The 18,192-nt window shown below is 39.8% G+C and overlaps 1 protein-coding gene and 6 non-coding genes across 7 annotated transcripts; all 7 read right to left on the minus strand.

Annotated features, from left to right (window-relative positions):
* Positions 1-1,313: 1,313 nt before the first annotated feature.
* Positions 1,314-6,887, minus strand: ankrd16 (ankyrin repeat domain 16). The gene is made up of 7 exons (XM_053415446.1): positions 6,547-6,887; positions 4,954-5,174; positions 4,675-4,717; positions 4,293-4,401; positions 4,048-4,209; positions 2,897-2,975; positions 1,314-1,597 (listed from the first exon to the last, which is right to left on the minus strand). The coding sequence occupies exons 1-7, from the start codon at positions 6,885-6,887 to the stop codon at positions 1,434-1,436; spliced, it is 1,119 nt and encodes a 372-aa protein (XP_053271421.1). The 3' UTR covers positions 1,314-1,433.
* trnay-gua (transfer RNA tyrosine (anticodon GUA)) lies at positions 6,354-6,441 on the minus strand. Its single transcript is given in 2 exon segments — positions 6,354-6,389; positions 6,405-6,441. It is a non-coding gene; the product is annotated as a tRNA-Tyr (tRNA).
* A 1,442-nt stretch (positions 6,888-8,329) lies between the features above and the next one.
* On the minus strand, positions 8,330-8,520 carry LOC128429237 (U2 spliceosomal RNA). Its single transcript, XR_008333883.1, has one exon. It is a non-coding gene; the product is annotated as a U2 spliceosomal RNA (small nuclear RNA).
* Positions 8,521-9,575: 1,055 nt separating this feature from the next.
* On the minus strand, positions 9,576-9,766 carry LOC128429249 (U2 spliceosomal RNA). The gene has a single exon (XR_008333894.1). It is a non-coding gene; the product is annotated as a U2 spliceosomal RNA (small nuclear RNA).
* A 4,377-nt stretch (positions 9,767-14,143) lies between these two features.
* LOC128429253 (U2 spliceosomal RNA) lies at positions 14,144-14,334 on the minus strand. The gene has a single exon (XR_008333897.1). It is a non-coding gene; the product is annotated as a U2 spliceosomal RNA (small nuclear RNA).
* Positions 14,335-15,392: 1,058 nt separating this feature from the next.
* On the minus strand, positions 15,393-15,583 carry LOC128429254 (U2 spliceosomal RNA). Its single transcript, XR_008333898.1, has one exon. It is a non-coding gene; the product is annotated as a U2 spliceosomal RNA (small nuclear RNA).
* A 1,085-nt stretch (positions 15,584-16,668) lies between these two features.
* LOC128429245 (U2 spliceosomal RNA) lies at positions 16,669-16,859 on the minus strand. The gene has a single exon (XR_008333890.1). It is a non-coding gene; the product is annotated as a U2 spliceosomal RNA (small nuclear RNA).
* Positions 16,860-18,192: the final 1,333 nt, after the last annotated feature.

Consider the following 18,192-nt stretch of genomic DNA (forward strand, 5'->3'; position numbering starts at 1 on the left):
TTTCACTCATCTACCCACCACTATGCAAATTAAGGGGTGGCTGAAGTGTATGAGTCCACAAAACACTTCTGGAGTTTCATTGGTTATCCAAATCCAATCCAATAGAAATAAACGGCGACCACCTCTTCAAACAGAAAACAACAACAGAAAACAAACATAAAATACCTCCAGGCTGCTCTTGTGGTTTCATCCAAGTGTCTTCAAGCCCCGACCTTAGAACTAGACTCCAAACGGCATCATTTACACCATGTTTTTCCTCCTCTTAGTTACTGCTGCGAGAACTCATGATGGCTGCAGAGATGGACACTTTTATTTACCTGTTTAACACTGAAACTCCAGAGGTCTACTGAATGTGAAGAGCTTCTTGGTAGCAGTGGAAATTGCGTACAAATATACAATACAGTACAGTAATTGGCGTAATTAAATAACATTCTGTAGACCTGCAACTTATCTAATAGAGAGAGGAATTAGATTTGGTATGCGCGTGTCCTGAGCATATGAATAGTCATTGCTTACAGAAGAACTCATCAGGGGCACAGATTGGTAATGGTAAACCAAAAGCTAGCATTACGGCAACTCTTCTTCAGCAGAAGAGAAATGGAAGGAGAGAATGTCTATGGCTTTTTACTTGTTAACATCTTGACTTCTTAACTGGTTGTTGTGTAATAACATAAATCTTACTCCCAATGTTTTTCATTACAGCCCTAAAACTCTTCCATATGCTTCCTTTCTGCACCTTAACAAGACGGCCACAATGCAAACCATGCATTGCCAAATGGCATATTAAATGTAACAAGAGTTACAATTTAAAATCTTATCTTTAGTTCTTTTAAAGGTGAACATCTTAAATTAAGGAGCAGAAAAACCCATGCAGACACTCAAAATGGAGATACAATCTAAAGATAAAAGATGCCTCTTTAAAAAAGTTTTAAATAATCATACACGTCTCGTACATTTTACACATAGCACTATTCCAGTGGAGCTATCTGCTGATGCTCAAAGCTGAGGGTTCAGCTTCCTGTCCTGACAAGTCAAGAGGGTTTATGATGATATCAGAATACCACCAGATATTCAAGCTTATCTCAAGTGTGTCCAATCATGTCTAAACTCTTTAAACAAATAACTTATTCTCGTGGAGCAGTGTGGTTGGTGCTTCTGGCAAAAACACCATCATGGCTTTTTCCGCTTTGAGACGCTTGACAAATTATTGCAGTTGAAGTCAGTGTCACAAAAGCCAGGTCTGATATAAATATACTTAAATTCAAGTCATGTGATCCCCAGTCCTCTCACTTAAGAAAACACTGCACAACATATCACAAGAAAAGATTTAATGTCATCCGTACAACAGTATTTGATTGACCACAGGTTCTTTTCTTCACTAATATCAATGGAGTCTTTGGCAGATCGGTGTTTCGGTTTCATCGTGGTATCGTTTATGATGTGTCTGCTGAGCCAGATTCAAACGCGGCCATTAAGTCTGGTTTCCTGGCGAACTGCTGCGCTCTTGTGCCGGATGCATCCTCGGAATCTTTGAGTCCGAGCTGCTGAAGCAACCGCGCTGCTCCTGCGTGCTGCCCGATGCAAGCCATGTGAAGAGCTGAGAAGAGGAAACAACAGTAAGAGAGTGGTTAACACCACGCTGAGTGCCAAATGAGATTCTGTTTGTTCGATTACCTACCCTCCAGTCGACCACATTTAATTTGAGCACAGAGGGATGTTTTAATTATTTTATGTTGTATCACATCACAGAGAAGACAAGCATCTACTTATCTTTTCATTTTTCCTTATGGCTTGATTTTGAATGTTAATAAAATGCTGCTCAATATTTGATTCTCTGCGTCTCTGCTGCAACTTTCATATCTCACTTTTCAGAAACAGACCAAACCTTGTCAACAAAAATGACATTCATTGTCTTTAAAGGCCCTGAAACTCTTTTTTTCCCTCAGTCAGCTTTTCTTCTATGATGAAACTAGTCTGACACAAACATAGAATCTTCTGTCTGATCTGTTTTATCGATGCTTGCCTCCCCTGTTTTTACGAGTACATCTGTGCACCAGTCACGATTTGGCAAATTCAATTGACAGTTGTGGTTTTTTATTTGCTAAACGCTATCAAATCAAACCACAACAGAAGTCGTAATAAAGCAGACTAGCAAACATTAAGGATTACGCAAAGACAACATTTCCATGGAATTTTGTGGGGGGGAGGGATGGAGCATGAGTCAAAGATAAACCCATAAGAGTTTGGTGTGAATCCGGTCCAGGGTGCTGTTGAAGGATTTCACATTGTGAGATGGGGACATATGTCAACGTTTTCATTGATTTCTCAACGAAGAATAGATGAATCCTGATGAATCAATAGACATGTTAAGGAAACTGATATCTATGAGTGTGTGTAGATCTAGTGAATGTTAGTGTGGTTTCATAAGGAGACTTTTGGGTCTTGGCCCAAACTTCAACTTTAATTTGAATTGTATAGCCATAGATATTTAATGTTAGAGTCATAAACTTAGGCTGCGCATTGTTGCAGTGGTTACAAATGTCGCCTCACAGCAAGAAAGTTCTATGTTAGAACCGACCAGGGTATTTCTGTCTGGAGTTTGCATGTTCTCCCCGTGTTTTTCAGATACACTGTCTTCCGCCCACCGTCTAAAGACACGCATTTTAGATAAACTGAAGACTATAATCGCCCTCAAGTGTGAAAGTGTATAAGAATGTTGTAGTTATTGTTTTTCTCCATGTGTCCTGTGTCCTGTGAGCCCTGTGACTGGTGATCTGTCCAAGTGAACCCCTCCTCTCAACCCAATGTACGCTGTGACAGGCTCCACCCTCCATGACTAAAGCATTCCCCAAATTCACCGATGTAGCTGAAGTGCAAAACACATGCCGTTGCTCACCAGTTCTTCCCTTTGTGTCCCGAGCATGAAGATCTGCTCCCAACTCCAGCAGTGTTTTAATAGTGGACGTGTGGCCCTCCTGAAAAACAGTTTGAAATGAGGAAGTGGAGTTTACTTGTTTTAGTTGGTGTGTGAATATTTCCATATAGTAACGTAACCGCTGCCACTTCTTTCCTGTCTGTAAATTCAAAACCTATGGGCATGTCTGTCCATCGTAGAATATAAAGTTTGGTATGTGGTAAAGATTGTAAAGCGGTTGACATTAATATTTGAAAGCTTATAGTTAGAGCTAATTAGTGCGCCAGAACATTACTTGTTCTATTTTATGACACATGACACACGGAGCTTCTCTTTCCAGCTTCTCCTTCCTCTTCTCCATCCCTATCCCCCTTCCCCGGAATCCCTTTGCTTTATCACCCGCAGATCCAGGGCCTCTGTGGCCGCACCATGGATTGCGGTTTGTGGATCGTACACCGGGGGTCGCGGTGGTGGATCCATTGTGGCGGATTCTGGGCTGATCGTGGTGCTGGTGGCGGACCCTGTGTCGCGTTGGCATTGGGCACGGGCGGTGGACCAGGACCGTGGTGGTGGCTTGTGATGGGTCCTGGTGGGCGGCGGTGGACGGTGACTGAGGACTGGAGTGGCGTCTGGTCTGGATGGTGGATCGTGGTCTGGATGGTTGCTGACCATGGACTGTGCTTGCAGCGGGACTGCTTGGCATGTCATGTTGGGGTTGTCCTTCGGGATGTCTACCCTCATCAAATGCTGTTAGAGACTTTGATTATTGATGATGTTTTCCTGCACGTGGCATCTATTGCACTTCTGTCCGTCCTGGGAGAGGGATCCCTCTCATGTGGCTCTCTCTGAGGTTTCTACATATTTTTACCCTGTTAAAAGGGTTTTTAGTAGTTTTTCCTTACTCTTGCTGAGGGTTAAGGACAGAGGATGCCACACCCTGTTAAAGCCCTATGAGATGAATTGTAATTTGTGAATATGGGCTATACAAATAAAATTTGATTGATTGATTGATTGATTTGGGGATTTAGTAGTCCATTAGTCGAACTAATCCACAATCTGCCCAGTTACCCCAGAGTCACTGCAAAAGTTTCCCTGGGGTAAAACTACCAGTAGTTGGGGATCACTGGTTCTACCTTTGCAGCGTAATGCAGGGCACTGAGCTGAATGCCTGTCGCTCTCTGGTTGACGTCTACCCCGAGGTCCTTCACCAGGAACCGCAGCGCCTCCTCCTGGCCAGTGACAGCTACCTGGTGCACCAGCTGAGCCCCGACTCTGTCAGCTGCCGTTGGAGACGCCTGCATGCACATGCACACACGTCAGGTGGGAAAAGTGCATCAATATAATAGCTGGAACATTGATGACTTGACATTTGCTCTACCTGGTGGTGTTCTAAAAGCAGCCTGGCCACAGAGACGTGTCCGTTCCTGACAGCATCCATCAAAGGAGTGACTCCACAGCTGTCTGCGCTGTCTGGGGTGTAGCCACATCTGGAAGAAGGCCAGTGAAGGTGAGGATCAGACAGACAAGAGTGTGTGCTTCACTTTTCCCTACCAGGGTTTATCTAGACTAGACCTATCCAGACCAGGGATCTAAACTACAATATTTGGGTCACAATCAAATGATTAGGATTTTCAAGTGTACTTATTCCATTCCATATTATTTAAGGCCTTCAAACAGAGTTACATATACACAAGTTACATTTAAGACTTTGAATATGATTTGTTTTATGTAAGTAGTCCTCTCCTAAATGTTCTTCTAACCTCTCTAGCAGGATCCTGACCACCTCCTCACAGCCGTGCATCGCTGGATGATCAATAGAGAGAGCAGGAGTTACTTTCTGACCCTCTTTGGTATCAAAGCAGACAATCATCAAGATTTAACCACGCCTGAAAACGTTCTCACAATCTGAGATCTCTTTGGATCTTGTAAAGAACAATGTAAGAATAGTTAGATATCAGGAGACACTCCGCATTTATCCTCTGGATGTGTGTTGACTCAGTTTATCACATGATGAAAGTGGGGGACGGGAGGCGCTTCACCTGCAGTGTGCAGCGGTGTCCTCCGTGTCTTGCTCTCCGTCCTCCAGACTTCTTGCGCAATAAGGAGCAGGTGCTGCACGACCAGAGGGTCCCCCTCCCTGCAGGCGATGTGGAACGAGTTCCAGCCGTCTTTGTTCCTCAGTGCAGGGTCGGCGCCGTGACGCAGCAGCTCCTGGATCACGTCTAGGTTCCTCCGAGTGCAGGCCATCATCAGAGGAGTCCTGAGAGAGAACAGGATTCGGGAATGTGTCATCTGCTCTTTGTTCTACATGATGAATGAGTGAAGGTACAGACTTGTCTCCTCCCATTGTCCAAGTAGAATCCATTGAAGTTGGTAGTTACATTTCAGTCTTACAAGACAATACACAGTGGTATTTTTTAAATACCATATCTGGAAAACATACTGCAGTAACTATGCAAAACAAAATGGGACATATGTGAAAAGAGTTTGTGAAGTGATAATGATTTTAAAATAAAATTATGAAATGATTTTAATTTATCATTTCACTTTATAAAAGATCCAGTAACAGAAAAAGCCACAATCAAAATCTGTGTCAGTGACTGACCCTGTTTTGATTCCTGCTCAGTACTAACCTTTTGATTTGCAGGCGACAGTAAGTTGTTTTTGTAAGTGAAACATCCAAACACAACAATAAAGAAACTAAATAATCCAAACAAAGTGCGTGTTGGACATCCTGACAATCCTGTGTTTAAATTTTAAAACTTCACTGTTTTGTTCGGGCCTACACCTCATAAGACCTAGTCCAGATCGAAAACTACCCACATTTGACTGAGCTGAGGTGGTTTCAACCACAAAGGGAAAAAAACCTGTGAACTGCCATTTTTAATCAAACACTTGAGGCCTTGAGGCTTTTCCTGAAATGTCACAACAGTAAAGCACTATAGTATACAACTATTTAGTATGCTTAAAGGGAATTATACCCATTTATATATAAAAAAGCCATGTACAATTACCATTTTAACTGATATTCATATCGTATACCTTATCGGCCTACACACTTATAACAAAATATACGTAAATCCTCATGCAATCCTCCTGTAAGCACTTCACTCAAGTTAATTTCTCTACAAATAATATTTTTGTCTGTAATGACAGCTGTATATTATGTATATCTTCTCAGTTTTTTTTATTTCTTTGCCTATTTTATATATATACATTTCCTTGTTATCACATCCTTTCTTGTGTAAAAAACTGCAAACATGAAAAAGCAATTGCTAAGCAAATATCTTTAGCGTTTCCCTTTGACTGGTGAAAATCATAATCATTTAACGTCAATCACGGCTTTGAGCTGCGGTTATTTAGTTTTTTCTTTACAGATAGTGTTCAGTGATTGTTTAGTAAAAATGTATTCACGTTCGTCTGCAAATGAAAAAGTTTCTCCTTCGAGCCGGATTCGAACCAGCGACCTAAGGATTTCAGCATGACGCCACTACAGTCCTCCGCTCTACCAACTGAGCTATCGAAGGGAGATGAAACGTTCGGGAGTGCATTTCCAATTTAAGCCACAAGGTAGCGCAACCCCCCCACAAATTGATTACCCTGTCTATTGATCGATAGGTGCTCACTCTCACCAATCCGCCCTCTTCAGGCTATCCACCGCAGCGCCCTCCCGGAGCAGGTAGCCCACACACGCCCGGTGACCCATGGACGCAGCTTCGTGCAGCGGCCGCTTGTAGTCGTTGTTGCTCAGCTCCACGTCCATCCCCACGCCCTCCACCAGGTACTTCACCGTGTCCAGGTGTCCGTGTCGGGCCGCGTAGTGCAGCAAAGTGTCCCCGGAGCGGCCCAAGTGTCCCCGGCTCACGCTCCGAGCCGCCGCCGAGCCGCCCGGCCCGATGAGCTCCTCCAGGGAGCTCGTGTGTCCGTCCTGAGCGAGCTTCACCAGCAGCCTCTCCGTGTTGTCGGCGTCCATGTTGGCTGCACGTGAAATACCAAACCCCGCCGCTACAGAGCAGAGGGAGCGAGTTAGAGAAGCTGAAGAAAGACGAGCTGCAAACTACTGATCACTGCTATTAACGCCACAGGCACATGGAATGACATGGTCAACCATGACCTTACACGGAGCCGGCCCCACACACACAGCAATACAAAACACACGCCTTCGATTCTACTTTATTGCAGACACACTAATTAATTTATCAATATAAGATAAAAACTTAGAGCAGCCCGTAAAATACAAGATAAATAGATTATTGTGGCGACACAATCATTGTTCCAGTGTTTCCAGAAACAAGAGGAACACCTTGTGTCACTCGAGGCTCAGTTAAGGACATTATGATGACATTTGTTCAATCAATAAATCACACATAAATGTGTAAATTAAATTCATCAAGACCGCATGGAAAGTAGTCAGGTTAATAGTATTATTATTAGTAGTAGTAGTAGTAGTAGTAGTATTAACATTTCCATGTAAGACCCATGGGTATGGATTTATCTAAACATCAACATCAAAATGAAATGAAAACGTATCTAAAATAACTCTAACCAGTTGTAAGACAATTAAGAACCTTATTAAATATGAAAAGGTTATTGTATTTGCTCATTGTAACATTAGTGCGGCACATATGCAACTATGAATACAATATGTGTCTTTGTGCACCTACTTAAGGAAATAATTTAAATAAGATTTTAGACACATAAGTACTTAGACATTACACATTTTATTATACACACATTTTCTTAACAAATACAACTACTTAGTGCAAGTATTAGGATCGGATAGATTTAAGAAATGTTTTCAACTTTCAAAGATGAAAGGGGTAATCTTTAGTTGTCCTCTGCAGCAGAGCGACGCCGTAAGCATTATGGGAAATGTAGTTTTTTATCAACCATTTCTGATGAGTTCCTTGTGACAGGATAGAAGTACTTTTGATTTGTGTTTGCTTAATCGTTAATCTACCACTGTAAGTATTTGCTTAAATTTAGCCGCATCAGTGTACTTTGCAATGTTGATCATGATGATTATCATTGTTTTAATTCTTCCAACACTGGTTAAAGCTTGATCCACATCTGAATTCCAGAATATATTGTCCTGTGAGCACTTTAGTGAAGAACATTTCTTTACAGATATTAATTTGGGTCTGTAGTGACGGCTGTTTATAATGTATATCTACTCTGTATGTTTAATGCATTAACAATTTTACTTTTAAATGTCTTATAAGCTGAAAAGTAACAAAGACAGATGCTCAGCAAGATTTAATATGTATCCCTTTGACCATCGAAAATAAGAATCATTTTCACAATAATAAACTTCCTTCATACCGAACATACAATTTCACAAAAGTAAACTATACTTTCTGTGTAAGAGACATTATAGCAGCGCAATGGTATACATTTTATTTTCAACAAGGTTAGGGGGGGTGCACCGTTCCTGGAGGTACTGCAATACCAGGTCGATGCGTGGAGTGGACGGAGCAAGCCCCTATTCCATCTCCCAGTTCCAAAAATCAATTTAATATATGGTCCCCGGGTAGGGGACGTATCAGATATTAAACTGATAAGAACAGATACTACACTTGATCTTAGCCAAAAGGCCGAGAAGCGATACTGAAGAAGAGATTGAGGAATCAAACCACTTCTCCTCCCAGTCCCCTTCACTCAGAGGTCTGAAAACACGTTCTAAACACAGTCCGTCAAACTGGAACAAAATAAGTCACTGAATCACTGGGAATCCAAACATCTGACAAGTGAAACAAATAGAGAAATAAATGTTTCATACAAAGGAGGACAAAGATTTTTCACATTAATTCTTGTTGTAGATTTCCCACCATGCAATTCTCCATTTACATATGAAAGGCTGAACCAAAATCGTCTCTTTTATCTAATTTAACTCTGAAAAAAACACACAGCACCTCAACGGTCAGTTCAAGTGACTTAAAGCTGAATCAGACTGAAACAAATGTGGTTTGATACAAATCTGGAAATTCTGAGAAAAGAAATAAAAAACTCAAAGCACATTTTTCAGCTGTTACCTGAGTTCTCCTTTCATCAGCTTCCCCAAAACTCCCGTCACAAAACCTTCTCAAAAAACTATTAAGGCTTTACCTTAAATGTCCAACACGTTTTCACAAAAGTAATGCACTAGTATACTATTAGGAAAATATCCCCATTGATATATACATATATGTAAATAACAAATCCCCTTTTACTACTAACAATCTTATGATATACCTTATCTGCCAGTGTATTTCCAAAATATCTAAATATCCTTAGGCAACTATCCTGTAAGCACTTTACTCAAGTACATTTCTTTACAGATATATTTTCTGTCTGTAGTGACGGCTGTTTATTATGTATATCTAGTCTGTATTTGTATTAAATAGCCTATTCTATATTCTTACATGTGATCTTAGCGTGTCCTAAAGTTGCAAACAGAAAAAGGCAGTGGCTCAGCAAGCTTCTATTTATATTCCATTTGACTTGTCAATAAATTGATATTAATAAAGTATATTTGTAAAAAACTTCTGATACAAATAACGCAGCGTAAAATGGCCAAATATTGCGCCACATAACGAACAGCCACTGTATGTCAGTAAATAGAAAATTTAAAATATATCATCAAGCATTCCTGTAAATTGTTGCTTAGTTTTAAACAGAATTAGGGGGGTGCACCGTTCCTGGAGGTACTGCAATACCAGGTCGATGCGTGGAGTGGACGGAGCAAGCCCCTATTCCATCTCCCAGTTCCAAAAATCAATTTAATATATGGTCCCCGGGTAGGGGACGTATCAGATATTAAACTGATAAGAACAGATACTACACTTGATCTTAGCCAAAAGGCCGAGAAGCGATACTGAAGAGGAGACTGAGGAATCAAGCCGGTTCTCCTCCCAGTCCCCTTCACTCAGAGGTCTGAAAACACGTTCTAAACACAGTCCCTCAAACTGGAACAAAATAGGTCACTGAATCACTGGGAATCCAAACATCTGACAAGTGAAACAAATACAAAACTGGTTCATACAAAGGCTGACAAAGATTGTTCACATTATTTCATGCGATATATTTCCCATCATGCAATTCTGCATTTCGATACGAAAGGCTGAACTAAAATCGTCTTTTGACTCATTTGACTCCGAAAAACACACACAACAGCTCAACGGTCAGTTCAAGTGAATCAAAGCTGAATCAGACTGAAACTAATGTGTTATGATCTTCGTCCAAAATTCAGAGAAAACGAAAAAGACTCACAAAGCGACCCCGATAGAACCACCTCCGGTTTCTTTGGCTACTGGTTTGTGGATGACTAACATCCTGACTGCTGCCACCTACTGTCCTGGAGTATGAACAACACGTTGACAATAACTCCTCAGTTCATTTGTCATTGCTGCTCCCTTCATCTAAGACATTTTCTTATGTATAAACACCTCAAACATTGACACACCTCTCCATAATGTAAAAAATTGTTTATTCTAATCAATATTGTAAATTGTGTTGTTTCATTAATGTGTTCAGCTACATCTGTTGCACTTCTCTCCGTCCGTCAGTTCTTTGTCACAGGATGTAATCTTAGTAGTATTTCGAATTGTATTTGCTTAATCAATAAGCTACCACAGTAAGTATGTACTAAAACAGAGCCGCTTCAGTGTATTTGCAATGTTGATCATGATGATAATCATTTTTTTTTTCTTCCAACACTGGTTAAAGCTTGATCCATAACTTGAATGTTGAAAAAAACGAAAACCTTCATAGCAAATTTTCCAGTTGCTGCTGGTTCTCCTTTCTACAGCTGCCCCAAAACTTCCCGAACAAAACGTTCCCCAAAACTATTAAGGCTTTACTTTAAATGTCCAACACATTTTCACTAGAGTAACGCACTATTGTATGCTACTAGGAAATTATACCCATTGGTATATTCATATTTATACAGCGGGTAAAATAAGTATTGAGCACATCACCATTTTTCTCAGTAAATATATTTCGAAAGGTGCTACTGACATGACATTTTCACCAGATGTCTGCAACACCCCAAATAACCCACACATACAAAGAAAACCAAACAAATAAATTCAGAAATGAAGTTATGTGTAATAAAATGGTTAGCGAAGGATTTCTAAACTTCTGAATGTTCCAGTGAGCACTGTTGGTTGTCACAATCTAGAAGGTGGAAAGGACATCCTTCCACCATAAACCAGCCACGACCAGGTGCTCCTCACAAGATTTCTGAGTTGTCCAAGTGCCAAGGACCACTTGTGGAGAGCTTCAGAAAGACCTGGAATTAGCAGGTACAATCAATTTCAAAGAAAACAATAAGTAATGGACTCAACCGCCTTGGCCTGTATGCACGCTCACCACGCAAGACTCCATAGATGAAGAAAAAGCATGTTGAAGCTCGTTTAAAGTTTGCTGCACAACATTTAGACAAGCCTGGGAAATACAGGGAGAATATCGTCTGGTCAGATGAGACTGAAATTGAACCCGTTGGATGCCATAATACACACCATGTTTTGAGGTCGAATGGCAGTGCACGTCACCCCCAAAACCACCATACCAACAGTGAAGTTTGGAACTGGGAACATAATGGTGTGGGGCTGTTTTTCAGCATACGAAACTGGCGAACCTGATTTAATTGAATGGAAAATGTACGGAGACATTCTTGATATACGAATCTGCTGCCAACTACCAGGATGATGAAGATGAAATGAGGGTGGACATTTCAGCAAGACAATGATCCCAAACACACAGACAAGGAAACTCTCAATTGGTTTCAGAGCAAGAAAATAAAGCAGCTAGAATGGCCAAGCCCATCACCTGACTTGAATCCAATAGAAAAATCTAACAAAATAACTAAATGTAATAGAAGTGAAGATCAGAGTTCATAAAAGAGGCCCTGGGAACCTTCAAGATTTGAAACATGTTTGTGTGGAAGAATGGAACAAAATCACACCCTGAGCAATGCATGCGACTAGTTTGTCTATACAGGAGGCGTCTTGAAGCTGTCTTTACCAACTAAAGCTTTTGTAGGAAATATTAAACTAATTTCAGTAAGCGTGTTCAATTCTTTTTCCCTGTGTCATTCCATTCTTTAACACATGACTTAAGTTCTGAACTTATTTGTTTTGTTTTCATTGTATGTCTGGATTACTTGTCAATAGCACCTTTAGAAATATATTTAATGAGAAAAATGGTGACGCCTTCAATCCTTATTTGACCTGCTGTATAGATAGATAACAAATGCCATTTTGCCATTCACATTAATATTTTATACCTTATCTGCCTATATACTTCCAGAAAATCTAAATGTCCTCGTGCAACTATCCTGTAAGCCCTTTACTCAAGTACATTTCTTTACAGCTTATATTCCTGTCTGTAGTGACGGCTGTGTAATATACACTCCTGATCAAAATCTTAAGACCAGTTAAAAAATTGCATGAATTTGCATTTTGCACTGTTGGATCTTAGGAAGGTTCTAAGTAGAGCTTCAAAATGCAAAAAGAAGAAATGGGAACAAGGGACCAAAAGTTGTGAGCAGGCAATTTATTGAAAACAACAATTTAACTCAAATAGGCTGTTCATCAGCTGATCAAAAGTTTAAGACCACAGCCTTTAAAAGCCAAATTCTGTGCAAAAATTTGGATTTCATGTCATTTCCTGTCAAGTAATCACACTGTGAAGATCTCTTGATGGCAAAGGCAAAAAAGCTCACCGTCTTTGAACGTGGTAGGATTGTTGAACTGCATAAACAAGGCCTCTCACAACGTGCCATCGCTGCTGAGGTTGGACGCAGTAAGACAGTCATTTTGCATTTCTTAAAAGATCCTCAGGGTTATGGAACAAAGAAATCAAGTGGTAGACCCAAAAAAATCTCAGCAGCGCTGAGCCGGATGATCCGAATGGCTGTCCGTCAAGACACGGGACGATCCTCGTCCCAAATTAAGGCCATTACTGGTGCTGACTGCAGCCCAATAACCATCAGATGGCCTCTGCGAAGGAAGGGCTTCAAAAACAAGAAACGTCTTCAAAGGCCACGTCTCCTTCAACGCCACAAAATTGCCCGTTTAGACTTTGCAAGGGAGCACCAAACATGGGACATTCAAAGGTGGAAGAAAGTTTTATTCTCTGACAAGAAAAAATGTAACCTTGATGGTCCTGATGGCTTCCAACGTTACTGGCATGACAAGGAGATGCCACCTGAGATGTTTTCTACGCGGCACAGTGGAGGGGGCGCCATCATGATCTGGGGTGCTTTTTCCTTCAATGGAACAATGGAGCTCCAGGTTGTGCAGGGGCGTCAAACAGCAGCTGGCTATGTGGAGATGTTGCAGCGGGCATCCCTCATGACTGAGGGCCCTCGTCTGTGTGGTAACGACTGGGTTTTTCAGCAGGACAACGCTCCAATTCACAATGCCTGTCTGACCAAGACTTTTTTCCAGGAGAATAACATCACTCTTTTGGACCATCCTGCGTGTTCCCCTGATCTTAATCCAATTGAGAACATTTGGGGATGGATGGCAAGGGAAGTTTACAAAAATGGACTTCAGTTCCAGACAGTGGATGCCCTTCGTGAAGCCATCTTCACCACTTGGCGCAACATTCGCACTAGCCTTTTGGAAACACTTGCATCAAGCATGCCGAAACAAATTTTTGAAGTGATCAACAATAATGGTGGAGCTAATCATTACTGAGTCAGTTTTTGACACTTTAATTTCTGTTTTAGGTTTTTTTTTGTTTTTTTTTTAGCTGTGGTCTTAAACTTTTGATCAGCTGATGAACAGCCTACTTCAGTTAAATTGTTGTTTGCAATAAATTGCCTGCTCACAACTTTTGGGCTCTTGTTCCAATTTCTTCTTTTTGCATTTTGAAACTCTACTTAGAACCTTCCTAAGATTCAACAGTGCAAAATGCAAATTCATGCAATTTTTTAACTGGTCTTAAGATTTTGATCAGGAGTGTATTTATATATATATATAATCTGTATTTGTATTACATTGCCTATTCTATACTATTTTATACTTTTACATGTTATCTTCCTCTGTTTTAAAGTTGCAAACATAAATAAGCACTTACTCAGCAAGCTTCTATTAATATTCCTTTTGACCTTTGAATATAATAATAATGATCAAATATATTTGAAAAGCTCGTATTTTTCAGATAATTAGCTGGAAATGATTCGATATACTGACAAAGAGCAAATTGCTAATTTGAGTTATTGCTTATTATTTGACAAAGTTAGGGGGGTGCACCGTTCCTGGAGGTACTGCAATACCAGGTCGATGCGTGGAGTGGACGGAGCAAGCCCCTATTCCATCTCCCAGTTCCAAAAATCAATTTAATATATGGTCCCCGGGTAGGGGACGTATCAGATATTAAACTGATAAGAACAGATACTACACTTGATCTTAGCCAAAAGGCCGAGAAGCGATACTGACGAAGTGACTGAGGAATCAAACCGGTTCTCCTCCCAGTCCCCTTCACTCAGAGGTCTGAAAACACGTTCTAAACACAGTCCCTCAATCTGGAACAAAATAAGTCACTGAATCACTGGGAATCCAAACATCTGACAAGTGAAACAAATAGAGAAATAAATGTTTCATACAAAGGAGGACAAAGATTGTTCACATTATCTGTTGTTGTAGATTTCCCACCATGAAATTCTGCATTTACATATGAAAGGCTGAACTAAAATCGTCTCTTTTATCTAATTTAACTTCGAAAAAACACACAGCAGCTCAACGGTCAGTTCAAGTGAATCAAAACTGAATCAGACTGAGACAAATGTGGTTTGACTTAAATCTGGAAGTTCAGAGAAAAGAAATAAAAAACTCAAAGCAAATTCTCAGCTGTTACCTGAGTTCTCCTTTCGACAGCTTCCCCAAAACTCCAGTCACAAAACATTCCCAAAAAAGTATTAAGGCTTTACCTAAAATGTCCAACACGTTTTCACAAAAGTAATGCACTATAGTAGCCCATTAGAAAATTATACCCACTGATATATACATATATATTTTTTCCATATATATAAATAACAATTACAATTTTACTACTAACATTCTTATTGTATACCTAATCTGCCATGATACTACCAGAATATCTAATTGTCCTTGTGCCACTATCATGTAAGCACTTTACTCAAGTACATTTCTTTACAGATATATTTTCTGTCTGTAGTGACGGCTGTTTATTACATATATCTAGTCTGCATTTGTATTAAATAACCTATTCTATATTATTACATTTGATCTTAGTGTGTCCTATAGTTGCAAACAGAAAAAGGCAGTGGCTCAGCAAGCTTCTATTTATATTCCCTTTGACCTGTCAATAAATTGATATTCAAAAAATATATTTGTAAAGCACTTCTGATATAAATAACGCAGCGTAAAATGGCCAAATAACTAACAGCTAACGCATGTCATTAGGTAGAAACTTAAAAACATATCTTCAGGCATTTCTGTATATTGTTGCTTAGTTTTAGACAAAGTTAGGGGGGTGCACCGTTCCTGGAGGTACTGCAATACCAGGTCGATGCGTGGAGTGGACGGAGCAAGCCCCTATTCCATCTCCCAGTTCCAAAAATCAATTTAATATATGGTCCCCGGGTAGGGGACGTATCAGATATTAAACTGATAAGAACAGATACTACACTTGATCTTAGCCAAAAGGCCGAGAAGCGATACTGACGAAGGGACTGAGGAATTAAACCTGCTCTCCTCCCAGTCCCCTTCACTCAGAGGTCTGAAAACACGTTCTAAACACAGTCCGTCAAACTGGAACAAAATAAGTCACTGAATCACTGGGAATCCAAACATCTGACAAGTGAATCAAATACATAAAGAAATGTTTCATACAAAGTAGGAAAAGGACTTTTTAACATTATTTCTTGTTGTAGATTTCCCACCATGCAATTCTGCATTTACATATGAAAGGCTGAACTAAAATCGTCTCTTTTATCTAATTTAACTCTGAAAAAAACACACAGCAGCTCAACGGTCAGTTCAAGTGACTTAAAGCTGAATCAGACTGAAACAAATCTGGTTTGATACAAATCTGTAAATTCTGAGAAAAGAAATAAAAAACTCAAAGCACTTTTTTCAGCTGTTACCTGAGTTCTCCTTTCAACAGTTTCCCCAAAACTCCCGTCACAAAACCTTCCCAAAAAACTATTAAGGCTTTACCTAAAATGTCCAACACGTTTTCACAAAAGTAATGCACTATAGTATGCTATTGGGAAAATATGCCTATTGATATATACATATATATATATTTTTTTTTTTATATAGATATATCTATATAAAAATAACAATTCCCCTTTTACTACTAACAATCTTATTGTATACCTTATCTGCCAGTATACTTAAAAAATATCTAAATATCCTTAGGCAACTATCCTGTAAGCACTTTACTCAAGTACATTTCTTGACCGATATATTTTCTGTCTGTAGTGACGGCTGTTTATTATGTATATCTAGTCTGCATTTGTATTAAACTGTCTATTCTATATTCTTACATGTGATCTTAGTGTGTCCTAAAGTTGCAAATAGAAAAAGGCGGTGGCTCAGCAAGCTTCTATTTATATTCCCTTTGACCTTTCAATAAATAGATCATAAAACAATATTTGGAAAGCACTTCTGATACAACTAACAAACCGTAAAATGATCCAATATAACGACAAATAACCGACAGCTACTGCATGTCATGAAAGTAGATAATTATATTATTAGGCGTCGGCGTAAATTGTTGCTTAGTTTTAAACAGAGTTAGGGGGGTGCACCGTTCCTGGAGGTACTGCAATATCAGGTCGATGCGTGGAGTGGACGGAGCAAGCCCCTATTCCATCTCCCAGTTCCAAAAATCAATTTAATATATGGTCCCCGGGTAGGGGACGTATCAGATATTAAACTGATAAGAACAGATACTACACTTGATCTTAGCCAAAAGGCCGAGAAGCGATACTGAAGAAGTGACTGAGGAATCAAACCGGTTCTCCTCCCAGTCCCCTTCACTCAGAGGTCTGAAAACACGTTCGAAACACAGTCCGTCAAACTGGAACAAAATAAGTCACTGAATCAATGGGTATCCAAACATCTGACAAGTGAAACAAATACATAAAGAAATGTTTCATACAAAGAATAACAAAGATTGTTCATATTATCTCTTGTTGTAGATTTCCCATCATGCAATTCCTCATTTACATATGATAGGCTGAACTAAAATTGTCTCTCTTATCTAATTTAACTCTGAAAAAACAAACAACAGCTCAGCAGTCAGTTCAGGTGAATCAAAGCTAAATCTGGAATTCAAATTCCTTTTTAAATAAACTTCAAAGCACATTGTTCAGCTGTTACCTGGGGTCTCCTTTCAACAGCTTCCCCAAAACTTCCGTCAAAAAACTTTCCTAAAAAACTATTAAGGCTTTACCTTAAATGTCGAACACGTTTCCACAAAAGTAATGCACTCAAGTATGCTAATAGGAAATTATGCCCATTTTAATATGTATATATGTATATACATATAAATCAACAATTGCCATTTTTACTACTCACATTCACATTGTATACCTTATCTGCCTATATGTAATGGGGTCAATCCTTAATAAAAAGATTTAGCTAAAACAGGACAGTTTTAGCAGTGTTACTTTCCCAGTTATGCTTGTGTTCTAATTTACCTGACAGGACGCCGATGCCTATAGGATACGGGTAGTCTGCGAAGTTGATTTAGGTGCACCATAGCTCTCTCCCTCTCTCTGTCTCTCTCTCCACTGTCGGTCCTGTGAGGAAGTGTAGCGTGGGCGCAGCAGGTGTGGACGCCAATTGTTCGTTGCGGTCAGTTTCATTAACTTACAGCAGAAAACGTTCCGCTAATATTAAGCGCATTTCTGTGCATGGTGTCCAGCCTACAGCTGTGTTTGTGAGAGACGGTATCAGCGGTTTTCATACATGCACGTTGCAATCTCCTCCAGTCAGCGTGTACCAACAAACTAATGGGAACAATACTTGTAAGTAATGCTTCAGAACATTTATCCAGAGTCTGTGACATTAAGTGTAGTTGTCTTTTCCTGTTTTGGTACTTGTCGTCAAGACAATAAGGACAGTGTGGGTCCCTGCTTTATTGTTATGAATTGAAGGTATGGCATAATGATGTCTTGTATGTTTGTTAATGTTTCCAAACATTTTGGTCAAACCTATTTTAATAATTGTGTGACCTAATACAACATGTTTTTTTCATAGGGCTGCCTTCAGGCAGAATATTAACGGTCACTGTTTTTTCCCACATTTAGATTTCAT

This window comes from Pleuronectes platessa, chromosome 22 (genome assembly GCF_947347685.1).
Source record: "Pleuronectes platessa chromosome 22, fPlePla1.1, whole genome shotgun sequence".
NCBI classification, from domain to species: domain Eukaryota; kingdom Metazoa; phylum Chordata; class Actinopteri; order Pleuronectiformes; family Pleuronectidae; genus Pleuronectes; species Pleuronectes platessa.

Excerpts from the sequence above, each read along its gene's own strand:
- ankrd16 (XM_053415446.1), bottom strand. The coding sequence starts at position 6,887 with ATGGACGCCGACAACACGGAGAGGCTGCTGGTGAAGCTCGCTCAGGAC. Across the intron at positions 4,718-4,953 it reads GACACCGCTGCACACTGCAG|CGATGCACGGCTGTGAGGAG; the intron begins GTGAAGCGCCTC and ends TTGATCATCCAG. Across the intron at positions 4,210-4,292 it reads TGCTTTTAGAACACCACCAG|GCGTCTCCAACGGCAGCTGA; the intron begins GTAGAGCAAATG and ends ATGTGCATGCAG.